General features: G+C 36.7%; 1 protein-coding gene across 1 annotated transcript in view; it reads left to right on the top strand.

Moving 5' to 3' along the window:
• The window catches only part of LOC135216338 (WD repeat-containing protein 19-like), a 927,827-nt gene that overhangs the window by 645,056 nt on the left and 268,426 nt on the right, over positions 1-14,345 (top strand). Inside the window, 3 exon segments of the mRNA XM_064251544.1 lie at positions 8,667-8,797; positions 11,107-11,258; positions 11,435-11,639. Of these exon segments, the coding sequence (XP_064107614.1) occupies positions 8,667-8,797; positions 11,107-11,258; positions 11,435-11,639 (488 nt within the window).

Below are 14,345 nucleotides of genomic sequence, written 5' to 3'. Positions count from 1 at the left end.
ATTCAACACCAACAGTTGAAACTGGGGATACGAATATAGAAAGAAACACTAACACAACAAAGGTTTATTTACAAGCTTAGTAACAAAGATAAATGCAGAATGGTGTCTCCTATTTACATAAAAAAGGCAAAATCTTACAATGCATGAACTGGGGAAGAAGTGAGGTTATTCAAATACTTGCTGGCCAGCTTTGCGACTTGAAGCGATGGCTTCACAATAGAGAACTGTGGAACTTTAGTCGTCTTCTTGACTCCGTACTGCAGAAGGCAGTGTCTATTCTTGATACTCATAGGGCAGGAACTTCTCGAAATCTCTAGTAGAAAGTTTCTTCTCTCAAGGCTTGCTCAACGTCGAAAATATCTCGGTCGTCCACTCCTGACGACGACTTGACCAGAATTCAACCAACTCTCGAACGCCTTTTTCTCTCTGATCTTTCGTAGGTTCCTTCTTCTCTTATCACTCTCTGATGATCTCTGATCTCTGCTGCTGAGCTCTCACTGATAATCTGATCTGTGGCTCTTACTGATGATCTCTTCTGTGACTAAATGATGATCTCTCTTACTTCGTCAGTCGTATTTATACGGCATTCTGGGGGAGGGGCCTACGGCGAAGGTCACAGATTCCTGAGACGACAGGAATGATTTAGAAGTTTCTCGACGAAGTATTGCATCAGAAATCGCGGCGTTTCTCACGACACTTTGGCTTCTGTTGCGTTCCCCAACACGCCCGACGATTCCAGAACAATCATGAGAACAGGCGCCTCCAACACGGGCGCGAATGCCTCCTTGCTGCAGAACTTCTCGAAGATGCGTTTTCCTTTCCTTTATCTTTCTTTGCTATGAAGCGATTACCATTACACATGGTGGTCAAAAAAATGCCATGAAACCCATAGAACTATGAGATCTTGTTTTAATTGGTATAAAAGACGGAAATGTAACTATTATCTGGTAGAATTTCATAAGGCTAGGGCAAAGTTTAGGTTTGAAATTAAAAATGCACTAAGAAAATCTTGGACAAACTTCATTTCTTCCATAAATTGCAAAACTCCCATCACATTAGTGTGGAAGAAGATAAGGAAAATAGCAGGAAAGTTTGTACCTAGCCAACCACCTTTGTTAGAAAAAAATGGCATAAATGTAGGAAATCCAAAAGTAGTGTCAAATGAGTTTGCACTACATTTAGCTAAAATATCTAAAAAAGATAATGAGAAACCATATGCAAACAGGCAGAAAACAAATGGAACAGTATTATCTTGATTTCACAACAAATAAAGAGGAGTCTTATAATATTCTGTTTACTATGAGAGAATTTGAATTGGCTCTCTCAAAGTGTAAAGAATCTGCTCCTGGTCCTGATGAAATTTCATATTCTATGATCAGGCATGCTGTTCAGAATACTAAAAGATTTATCCTCAGTATAATAAACAGAATTTATAAAGAACATTACTGCCCTTTTATGTTGGGAACTAACAAGATTCCTTCCTTTTGTCAAGCCTGGAAAGGATAGTTCTTTCGTAGGAAATTATTGTCCAATCGCCCTAACATCTTGTTTGTGTAAACTGATGGAGAAAATGGTGAATGCTCGTCTAGTGTGGTATTTAGAGCGAGGAAACTTTTTCTCTCCGGCCCAATGTGGTTCCGCGGTATGGGATCCACTGTTGATATCTTAGTTAGAATGGAGTCTGCAATATGTGAAGCCTTAGCCTCTAAGCACCACTTTATCACGGTTTTCTTCAACTTAGAAAAAGCATATGATACTACGTGGCGGTATGGAATTTTGAAAGTAGTCCATGAATATGATTTAAGAGGAGAATGAGCTATTTTTATTAAGATATTCTTAAAAAATCATTATTTTCAAGTACAAGTAGGAGCAGTTCTGTCTGAAGTATGTAAACAAGAAGAAGGTGTTCCTCAGGGCAGTGTGTTAAGTGTAACACTTTTTGCACTAGCAATTAATGACATAGTAAAGCAAATACCTGCTGATGTTATGCACACACTGTTTGTAGATGACTTTTCTTTATCTTTTGCAGCTGCGCGTATGTCAGTAGCAGAACGTCATCTACAAATAGTAATAAATAAGATAGTGAAATTGGCTGAAGTGCATGGTTTCAGATTTTCTTCATCAAAGACTGTAACCATGCATTTCTGTAGAATTAGAGAGATACATGCAGACCCAGATTTATATGTAAATGGCCAGAGAATATCTTGTGTTAACGAAACAAGGTTTTTAGGACTGATTTTTGATACTCGGTTGACATGGCTTCCCCATATCCTAAATCTCAGGGCTAAGTGCAGAAAATCTTTGGATATCTTGAAAGTTTTGTCAAGTACATCTTGGGGAGCAGATAGACTCCAGTTTTATCAAAATTAACATATGGATGTGAAGTTTACACCTCGGCTATCCCAAGTCGCCTTAAGATTTTAGACTCCATTCACCGTACTGGAATTAGGATTGCAACTGGAGCTTTTAGGACTTCCCCTATAGAGAGTATGTTAGTAGATGCTGGGAAAATGCCCCTAGCCTTACATTACCAGGATCTTCTGGCTCGAAGCTGGTTCAGATTCCAAAGACTTCCTGGATCCCTAGTATGCCAGTCGTTAAGAAATGGAAGATTTGATAGCTTTTATGAAATTCATCCAAAGATGCCACGTCCGTATGCCTTCAGACTGAAATCAAGCCTCCGAGACTTGAACATTCCAGACAGATGTGTACTACCGGTCAAGGCATCTGTATCTCCCCCTTGGAAATTCCCAGCAGTAGAGTTTTGTAACTACTTTAATCAACCAAAGAAGAATGTCTCTGATAAGATATTATATTATACCTTTTTAGATCATATGTCACAACATGACAATTTTATCCCAGTTTTTATCGATGGATCCAAAACCAATGCAGGCGCTGGTTTTTGCATAGTTTTTCCATCCTTTGAGCGAAGTGGAAGGCTCTCAAGTAATGCATCTGCATTTACTGCAGAATTATATGGAATTTTAAATACTGTCAAAGAAGTTTTAAAAAGTAGTGATACGAATTTTATTGTGTACTGTGACTCTAGAAGCGCTCTAGAGTCACTGAAAGATTTTTATTCCAAACACCCAGTAGTTTTAAGTATTCAAGAATGGTTATTTTTAGCTAAGCGGAAGGGTTTTAAGATTGAATTTTGTTGGGTTCCAGCACACGTTGGAATATCTGGATATGAACGCGCTGATCAATTGCCAAAGAGACTGCTTCTTGTATTGAGCCCATATCATTTAAGCTGCCTTGCAGAGATTTATATACTCCAATTAGAGAGAAGCTTAAAGTACTTTGGCAAAATATTTGGTCAAATTTAATTACTAATGTAAAAATGAGAACAATTGCACCTGCAATCAATCCTTGCGTTTTAAACGGCTCAGTGCCGCCTGCGTATTGGACATACTAGGCTGACACATTCCTACTTGATGAGTCGTGATCACGAGCCATACTGTGAGGATTGCCTGGTTCTTCCACTGACTGTTATGCACTTGCTGGTTGAGTGCCCCAGTTTGGTGGAACAGCGCAATCAATATCTATACTATGGGAAGGAGAATAATGTTTTTAAGTTGTCAAAAATTTTAGGAGCAAATGGGATTTTTAACATGACTGGCTTGTTTGGATTTCTTTTTAACACTGGTATTTTAGATAAACTGTAATGCTTGTGTGCGCTTTGCTTTTATTCATATTGAAATGGCGTATATGTATATGTGTGTGTATGTATGTGTTTGCATGTACAGTGGTACCTCGACATACGAAAGGCTCAACTTATGAAAAACTCGAGATACGAAAGGAAATACGAAAAATTTTACAGCTCTACATACGAAAAGTTTTCAAGATACGAAAAGTTGTTGCTGTAAAGTCCCGAGATTCGCTCGGACCACCGAGAACAATTTTAAAACTCCCGCGCTGCCAGCTGAGTAAACTCGCCACTATCCTCCCGCTCTCCCATTGGTTCCTGATGCTAGTCACCCCGTAAGATCCTGCTCTCCTATATAAAAGGATGCTGTAAATTGAAAAACTTATTCATGCAATACATTTAATAAAAAAAAACATTAGGTAAAGATAGAATAAAGAATAGAAATGAATGGTTATTATACTGTTTGGTAGTTTCAGTAGTTGAAGAGAGATAATGAAAATTTATGGCTTACTGTGTAAAGTGATTGCTTGGCGATCGTTCGATACTCTTAAGTGCTGGATGTAAACAGAAGTTTGGAAGCTTTTTTTTGTTTGTTTATTATAGCTAATGGTTACTTAATAATTATTTGACATGAGTACATGCAATACATTTAATAAAAAAAATTTGTGGATTAGATATCATAAAATATAAGATAAAGCTGTCAGTAACTCGGTATCTCCATTAGGTAAAGATAGAATAAAGAATAGAAATGAATGGTTATTATACTGTTTGGTAGTTTCATTAGTTGAAGAGAGATACCTACTAATGAAGATTTATGGCTTACTGTGTCCTAGGAAAAGTGATTGCTTAGCGTTCGTTCGGTACTCGTAAGACGGTAAGAGCTGAATGTAAACAATCGATTGGAAGGTTCTTTTTTTGTTTGTTTCTTTGTGTATTATAGTTAATGATTAATTAATAATTATTTGAAATGAGTACATACTGATTATTTATACATTTTATTGGCATATTCTAAGCTTTTAGCTTCTTAGGTTTAGGTGTCAGAATCATAGACTAGGCTACAGTAGCAACCGCTAACATAGGCTAGGCTTATTGCTAAGGGACATATGCTAAGGTCCTAATATATGCAGTAAAAATGGGGTTGAACATTACATGCAGTTGAATATTACTCAAGTATGTACAGTATTTTGCCTTTTTGGAGTCATATTTCTTCCGTCAGATCGGCTTCGTAACCCTAGAACATGTGTTTTAGGCCTGGAAATATAATTTACTGGTGTGTTTTTGGAGGGCTTGGAACAGATTAGCCATTTTACATGTAAAATGTGGTCCAAGATACGAAAACCTCATGATACGAAGGGCGCTTCGGAACGAATTAATTTTGTATCTCGAGGTACCACTGTACGTATGTGTTTATATGTATGCGTATGTATATGTGTGTATGTATGTGTGTATGTATATGTATGTATGTATGTAATAATTGCTTTTTTTATAATTCATTTTTATATTTATTTTATAATTACCAGTATCTTTTATCATTTTTTAAAAATAATTCTCTGTTTAATTGTTATTATTAAAATTTACAGGGTCTTTTTATATATAGTTCGGAATCAATGACCTAGTTGTCGCGATGCTAGATTAATATAGTATCAATCAATCAATCAACATGCAGATTGTGAGAATCTGGATTTGGTGGGATGCGGGACGTGGACTTGCTCTTCATATGAACCCACTTCAGTGTTCTGACTTCACTTAAAATTTTACTGATTGTGTCATTATAGATGTGTTTAATAGTGAATGTGTCTATTGTCTCAAGCAACTCTTGTGTCACTGGAAGTATTTTGCCAATATCTTTCAAAAGATTGCATGCTTCCTAAGTTTCTGTTCCTTCGTCATAAACTTTTTTTTCCCAATGTCAGTGTCAATAGAAGCCAGATGTCGCATCAGATCCACTATGGATGTGTAATAAGATTAATATTTCAGCTACATCATCACAACTGTCTCCATTTTTCCTGCTTTTCGGATCTGCGAATAGATGAAGAAAACGATTGTTTGCCTCAATGCGACATTTAAATTGTTCTATCCTTTCTCTGGAGATGTTCCAACAATTTTGCCTGATGGAGTACGCAAACTCAATTTCTCTATGATTTCTCTATGATTCTTTGCAAGCATGGTGAACTCATCCTTTAGAAGCTTTAGCAGCCTTTGTTTGTTTCCCTGATTGCTGAACAGCATCAGAAGGTCCTTTGTGGCAGGAAACCTATCTGATGTTTTCAAGTACACATTTCTGAACCCATCCCTATTTGCAGTCATGGATTTATGTCGCACATGCTCACTCTCTTTGATGGAATTTTCCACACGATAGGCATTATTTACAAACACAATGTGGCTTGCACTTGGATGCCTTCTTTGAATAACTGAAAAAAACTTTTCTGCATAATCACCCCATATGGGGGCATACCCATCTGCTTTCTCGTGATCTGCAGTTGGGGTCATTAATCTCCAGAGGAAACCCATATTGACTAGGGCATTGTACTGATCTGGAAAAGGATCAACTCTTCATGTTTATAGTTTCTCAACTAACTTGATTTTTGCACTTTCTTCGTTGTACCTGTGATGTTAAATATGGGTAAACACTCATCTGTCAAGCAAAATCCCATCATTTTGTGAGAGTAAACTTCTCTTCACCAGATTCTGCCATGTAAATTATCGATGCATTGACCTGTTCCCCACAACATCTGTCTTTGTCACTTTGCTTGGGACTGAATCCCTAGTTACAGGAGGTTTGCTGAAAGTGTATATTAAACATCTGTGTATAGTAGCATTAAATGTGTGTTCTGTGAAAACACTCATTCTCTAAAGAATTGAGTCACTCTTGTTTCACTGTCTTTTCGTGGGCACTTTCAAAATCACGTAGGAATCACCTGAGGGGACAACACCAGATACCAGAGCTCTCAGTTGTGGTTTATCCAAGTAGAATGGATTACAGTTAAACTCAGTGCTGCAACTGTCTAGGTCTTGGACAACCTCTTCATCAATCTTCAGACAACCGGGGGTATGCTGAATATGATTCTGAGAAGAGGTCTTCATCTGTACTTGTGTGTGAAAAGCTGCCTTTACTCTGTTGACTGAGTTCATGTTCCTCGTAGTAGTTAATAGTATCTTCTCATTCCTCAGAATTTTCAACCAGCCAGCCTTCATCTTGAAACCTTTGTTCATTGTTACTTCAATCCACAGGTCTAGAGGCAAACATGAATATGGCCTGCCAGTCATCGATTTTGCAAACAATCCATCTCGTAGGTATCTGACCTTTTCCTTGGGAAAACTACTACTTCAAGCCAGAATTCCACAAGCCAACGAACATACCAGTCATTGATGTATACATGGATCCATGGCATCATCATTCACAAAGAAGCCTTGAATTCATCCCAGTTTATTGTTTTCAGTGCATGAATATTCAGCATCATAACTTCTACCATGGACATGAAACTCAACCAATACTTGGCCATGGAACTGTTAGATGACTCAACTCTCTGGAACACTTGTTTAAAAAAAGTACACAATATCTGGATGACATTCCAACTCTTAGTAGACTTGCTGCTTGTGCTCTGGAGTTGTGAAGGATTCCTGAAGTATGGCAATCTTCTTGTTTGTATTTTTAGACTTGGACACTGTCTTGCATGCTTTTTCTGATCATCCATCGACTCAGAGGTTCAAATATCAACCAAAGACATCTGATGTTACGTTTGTAGGGTTTCCCACATAGTGCCTTCTGGGCAGATAGTGCCCTCTGGGCTGAACCTTCAACAATGACCTGTGCAGCAACCAGTATGTCAGACACGCCGGGACAATCAAATCATTTATAAATGACAGACATGAATGAGCACTGTGTGTGAAAAGGCCCAAGAAATGGCAAAATGTCTTTGAAGACTTTAGGATTTTGATTCTTTAGTTGCATCAGAAATGCATAAACTGGTTGATCACCAACTAGCACAAGAAAGGGTAGTCTTTTCTTCTCAGCTGCCGCAGCCATCTTGCACATCACTTCGTGGACTACAATGTTTGTTTGGAGGATTAGGAAATGTTATTTGTAGAAAATGAAAAGTGTGTTAGAGTGCAACGACAGTTCAGTTTACTTAAAGTTGTCTTCCTAGTCTTCTTTGCAGTCGGCTTGTGGCGTCTTGGATTTTTGCAGCAAAAGTTATTAATAAGGCATTTTTTGGTTCTAATTCAAATGTTTAACAAGATATTATGCTGAAAAATGAAATCTTTGACCTTAAAAGCATATGTTTAGATCCAAAAATCATAAAAATTGGACATGTAGAAGCAAAAATATGCACGTTTTTTTATAGACTGGGAGCCACGGGGCGGCTATTTTGAATTTTCGTGCCTGGCCGAGTTAGCCCACATTTTCTTGAGGTGCACCCCAGCTCGCACCCCAGCTCATTTTAATCAGAACTCTTAAATTGACTAAAACCAACCTTCAAACCTTGGTCCAGGAAAATTGGTCACAGGACCCCTTCCGTGGGAACTTTACTATCTGACTTATGTCTGAGTACTGCTTCTTTTTGTCAATTAAAATTCAGTTTTACATTTCCTCTCAAATCAAGAATGACATTACCAATGAGAAATGAATGCCAAGATTAACAGTTCTTCTCTGATAATGCAATGAATGGTCGTAAGAAATGTCATCTCTAAAAATGTAAGGTTTATATTTTCATGTAATTGTGATATTGTCAAATACATTTTGAGTACGGTATGCATACTTTTCATTTCTCAGGACTTCAACACTTGCTTGCATACTGTCACCAGCCTGGAAAGTTTTTGCGTATGCTGTAAGAGAATTTCAGCCATTAATTTCAAACATCTCTGATCTTAATCTATGAAAAAGCTTTTTGCATGATGAGACTGATATCCTCTTGATTCTGATGAAGTTTTTTATTCTTAAGTTGCTTTTATTTGTTATGTCACTGTAAAGATTGATTAACTACAGCATTGTGTATTAATCACATTTCCATTTACCCAGCTATTCGAGTATATCGTCAGCTTGGTGATGTTGGGATGGTGTGGTCACTGCAAAGCCTTAATGACATTGAAGATCCTTTGCTACTGTCAGGACACTTGGCCATGTACCTTGGTGACTTTAACACTGCCCAGGTTTGTGTTTTAAAAAGTATTTGTAAAAGTGAAAGATAATGTGCAGTGCTCTCCAATTTTTACGTGGGAATAGGTTCCAGAACCTATCACAGAAATGCAAAATATGTGGAAGAGCAAAAATCCCCTCTAAAATGCATATGACTGGTTTATAACAGCCAAATACCTTGTCCCCCTTAAACTAGAATGTTTAAAACTGTCTATTTTAACATTTCACTGCTTAATTTGATAGTTCAAACAAAAATATAGCATAAATTATCATACTAAAGCAATTTAATATAATTTTAAACTAACATCCCAAATTATCATCTTAAATTACATTACATTACAGTACTGTCCTACTAATACCTACTGTTACTCTTAAGTAGGCTATATACAACCCTAAACCGATTACAACTTCCTGTTTTAACAGTTCATCGCCCAGCTTAAGAGTTCAAACAAAACTGTCCCTTAAACTATCATCCCAGAACACCTTAATATAATTTCAAAGTCATAGTGCAAAATTAAGTACCAGCCTACTGTTAAGTATCCCCTATCATTCAGACACATTTTCTTTGGCCTGTGCATCATTCTGCTCATACTAATGCACTGGGCTTACATTTTACGTATATTTTCCTGTGTTGTAAGATGATTTTGAAATTATATTTACTGTGCATGTGTGTATTTTAGGACTGTACTACTGCTGTATAGAACACATATAAAATATGTGGGTAATTTAAATCGACAGGGCATGTAGTACATGCCTCCAAACTGAATGCTACTATGAGATCCAGAGCCTTTGTCCCAGTTTTTCTGGAATAACTCTTTCATGTGCATTTGACGAAGATATTACTTAGCCATAGTATAATTTACATCCCTACCTAATTTTCGGCATCATTCTTTATTGTGACTTATAATATTAGAACAAGTATATTCAGAAGAGTAAAATAAACCAGCCGAAGCCAGTGGCGGAACACACTAATGCATGGGTTCAAAGTTATACGTGACATAACATATGACGTCATGACTCCTCCCACAAAGTGATGACAACAAACAGCCGTCTCTGAAATTCTGAATGAATATTCGTACCTTGTCAAGGCTTCAAGAATGGCAGCTATGATAAGTCATTGCCCCTGTGGTTGTAGGATAGCTTTTGTAGTTCTACTTGCACAACTGTTTAGATGCGAGGAGGCCCGTGGTAAACCCTACGTAAGCTTGAACAGGCAAATGAATAATAGGGCCCTTTTTTGGGTAAGGAGTAAACCTGGACATTCAATGCTACCAAGTTTTTGTCATTTGTTGACTTCCATAAGGTGCAGAAAAATAATTATATATGCTCTATAAAGCATCAGTTGTTGATTTCTTAGTAAAATATAACCTGCGGAACAACGTTAAAACTTGCTGTGCAAAAAAAAAAAAAAAAAAAATAGGTCATGGGTTATAACCTTTGCTGTCCCAGTGCTTGGTTTGAAATCTGAATTCTATAATCCCATCCAATCATATGTAATTTTCTGTTTATTAAAATGATCGTCACTGTCATACTAGGAAAAATATCAAAGGAGTTACGATGAAGGCCAAAGTTTTCTTCACTTTGTTAATTGATTTTTAACTATATAATTTTTCAAAGGAGAAGTAGTGATAGGAAGTAATTTTTCAGATTACTTGTGGAAACCCTTTTCTTCAAGGATTCTCTTGGAATAAAACCTATCTAGTACTACTACAAAGTGTAAACAAGGAGTATTGGTTGTATTTCATTGTTGCCAGAGGTGGAGACTTTTTCACGAATAGCCAATTATCCATCGAGAAGGAGGCAAGTTAGTGACGTCATAAGTTACGTCATCATATCTTTGAAAGACATTCCTCTGAATTTGCTGGAGATGTCTAAGAGAAGTCGGTTTTACTCTTAGAATTACCAGAATTATGCAACTTTCGTAATTCAGAATACAGTCAAAAATCATGGTAGGTATATAAGATACCCTGTGACAAAGTGTCATCTTTGTCAGGTACATTGATAAAATTGTATTCCGGAAAAACACTGGCTGTGAATCTCATAGTAGGTTTGTTACGTCATGTTAGTATTTATGATAAAAAAATTATTTACTGCAGTAAGTTGTTATTAATCTTTGAAATGAGAGAAAGAGATTTATCAGTATCATTTGTAATTATTTTATTTAACCACCAAACTGGTAGCATAATAATAATAATAAAGTTTTAAAATTTTTGCCTCTTTTATAAATTATTGAAAGTTTAGAAGTCAGTAGGATTTAACTCTTATTTTATTTAAATTTTATCATGAAGATAGTAATGAAAAAAAATGGGCTTTGACCTTGCAGGACTTATATTTACGGTCAAGCACACCAGTTGCAGCTTTAGAAATGCGACGTGACTTGCTTCACTGGGACCAGTCACTACACCTAGCAAAAAAATTGGCTCCTGATCAAATTCCCTACATATCCCGAGAATATGCCCAGCAGCTGGAGTTCATGTATGAAATTGCATTTTCTGTATAGTTTCTGTCTACTAATGTGAAATTATCTTTGTGTGTCCTAAGTATTACTACCTTCTTGAGTTACATGGACTGATATCTATTCATAATACTCTTCACTCTTCACATTTCAGTCATATTGTTTCTTAGTTGTTTTATACTTTATTGAATTTCAGTGGAGATTATCCTGGTGCTCTTACACATTATGAGCGTGGAATAGTAAACAATGAAGGTTCAGATGAGCATAACTTAGCATGCAAAGCAGGTATTGCCCGAACTGCACTACGGTGTGGAGACATTAGACGTGGGGTGAACATTGCTGCAGAAATGAACAATCGTTTATTGAAGCGGGAATGTGCTGAAATCCTGGAAAACAAAAAGGTATGTTTTAATTGAAATGAGATATATGTTATTATACAGCCCAGACTCTGTGTTACAAGTAGAGTCCTTGGTTGAGGTTATTAATTAATAGAAACTGCTGTAGAGCTTTATTAGGTATACTATAGGTTTTGGTAATATCAACTCCATCATTGAAGTTTTTACACCTTAACAAAGTATAAAAGCAAAATATCAGGCCATTTGTGCAAAAACACATTATTCAAACTTTGAATGTACTCTTAGAATGAAGTAAAATATACATAATATAGTCCTAGATGCCTAAGCTGGTCCTAATATTCTTTATGCACGTAAATCACAGGAGCTCCCAATGAAAGTATTAAATACTGCCATTATTCAGATAATGCAGAATCTTGGAGATGCTGTACAGAAGACAAATGAGAAAATATGTATCACTAAGAAGACCCTCACATTCCCTACCTCATGTACTGCTAAGTAGTGTCTCTCTCAGTAACGGAATGCTAAATAAAACCCACTCTTAGTCATCCCATTAAGGTTAAATCAAGTAAATATCTTTCCATACTGAAGTCTCAACAGATAACTTACTGTCCATTATCAAGAAAATCTTGCAATGTAGGGCCCACTATGATTGTATTCTAGTGTGTGCCTTGTAATTTTGCTGGAATAAATGTACTACTTCAGTAACTGAATTGAATTATTAGATGTTATTTACCATCTTCATAACTGCCGGGTTATTAACACCGGTATACCCCCTAAGGATTGGCAAAAGAATCTCCTATTGTTGACAACTCTGTTTTCTGTTATGGTACTAAGCCATATAGATCATCTGTCCACTCTTCTGCTTCGTCTATGTTACCAATACTCCTAATATAATATAGTTGTCTAGAAGTAGACTGTTTGATTCTAAGTCTCTCCTATTTTGTCTGCTGTGATAGATTCTATAGCGTCATCTTAAGACCCAAGGTCATGCTGATAAACCTGTAGTTTGGTGGTTCATCCTTAAAATCTTTCCTAAATACTGTTGCAGTATTTTGTAGATAATCTGTCTCTACTTTAAAGTGTTTTCTTTAATCTAGGGATGCATCATAGATATATATCATGGGAAGTGAGAAATAATTTGTTCTGCTTTCTTCATCACCCTAAAGGGGAATCCATCTAGAAGTGGGTATCGTATTTGCTGGCGTATTAGATGCACTTTTTAATTTTTAAATGTACCCAAAAAAAAAAATGTGGCCATAGTATGGATGGGAGATCAAGTGATTAGTCCAGCTATGGTATACTGGATAGGCAGAAAAATTGTTGCTTTTAGTAAGATGTTGAAAAACAAGCCCAATTAATACAGTAAATTGTGTTACTGGAATAAAGTATAAAATCATATGTAAATATACACTCACCTTTAAAGGAAACTAAATGAATTTACCTTAAATAAACAATTTATGTTACCATGCTAGACCACCAGGCTGGTGCTACGATTTTGTTTACATCCACTCATTGCATATGGCTGATAGACTAACTGACAACATATAGTAAGAAATTTTTCATAAGTTTGTTATAACAGACTGATAATTTCACTTGTTTCAATATTTTATAAATAATAAACTTACGAAAAATTGCTTACTATACATCGGCAGTTAGCATCTCAGCTATTTGTAAACAAAATTATAGCACCAGCCTGGTGGCCTGTCACGGTAATATGTATATAAACGTTGTTTATTTAAGGTATATTTAATTTAATTGTTTTCTGGAGGATGGAGACTTGGATTCCATATGGAAATCTGTATGAAAAGGAGACTTCATTGTTTCTGTAGACCTGAGGGATACATACTTCCGTGTCCCCCCTTCACCCATTTTCCAAGAAATATCCTCCCTTTGTTGGGGGCCACATGTTCTAGCTCTGGGCTCTTTGCTTTGGTCGTTGCACTGCCTACCAGGTCTTCACCAAGATCCTCATCCAGGCTGTCACCTGAGTGCATCTTTCCTGTTGTGTTTGTTGTCACCTGGATGATGTGAGGATTCTGCCTCCTTCCAGGGGGGAGCTGAAGGGGCATTGTCAATTTCTGGAATTGTGCTGTTCCTTGGCTTTGGAAATCAACTTGGAGAAATCAAACCTGTCCCCATCCACGCTGGCAGTTTACCTTGACAAACTTATAAACACTTTTGGAGTTCGTTAAAGTAACACGATGCTGTAAAGTGCTGTTGCCTAGTTCCTACACGTTCTTCTGGTCACTGCATCCTCATCACTTTATTTTTAGTTGTCTGGCCACCAGCTTGAAAAACCTCACTATTCTGGGTTTAATTTCAGGATTAAGCTGGCCCAAGAGTCCCCTAGAATTTTCTGTAAGATCACAAACTAAAGTTTTGGTCGACCTTGGTAGAGAGTTGCATTAATCTTTGGTAAAATTTGGTCTGTTACTGTACAAGTTATGCCATGAAGACCAGAGTGAAAAAGTAATTTATTTTCTCTAGAAAAAATAAATTGATTTTAAATCAAGGGGAGTATTAATTTTCAAGTAAAATCCTTCTGTACAAAAATAACTCTTCATTATACAAAGGAAACAATACCCAATAGATTTCAGTGTTCAGAGAAAAGGACCAGTAGTGTACAGTATTCATACCAGTAACAAAAGTACAAAGCAATAAGTGTAAATGTAAATGCTCAAAGCTCCAAGTTTCAAGATGAAAACTGTCAATTAGGAAGCTCACCTGATGGTAAGCATCTCACCGATGGGG

This window comes from Macrobrachium nipponense, chromosome 6 (assembly GCF_015104395.2).
Source record: "Macrobrachium nipponense isolate FS-2020 chromosome 6, ASM1510439v2, whole genome shotgun sequence".
Classification (NCBI taxonomy): Eukaryota; Metazoa; Arthropoda; class Malacostraca; order Decapoda; family Palaemonidae; genus Macrobrachium; species Macrobrachium nipponense.
The sequence above is the reverse complement of the archived record's forward strand: the minus strand, read 5'-3'. Positions and strand labels throughout refer to the sequence as shown.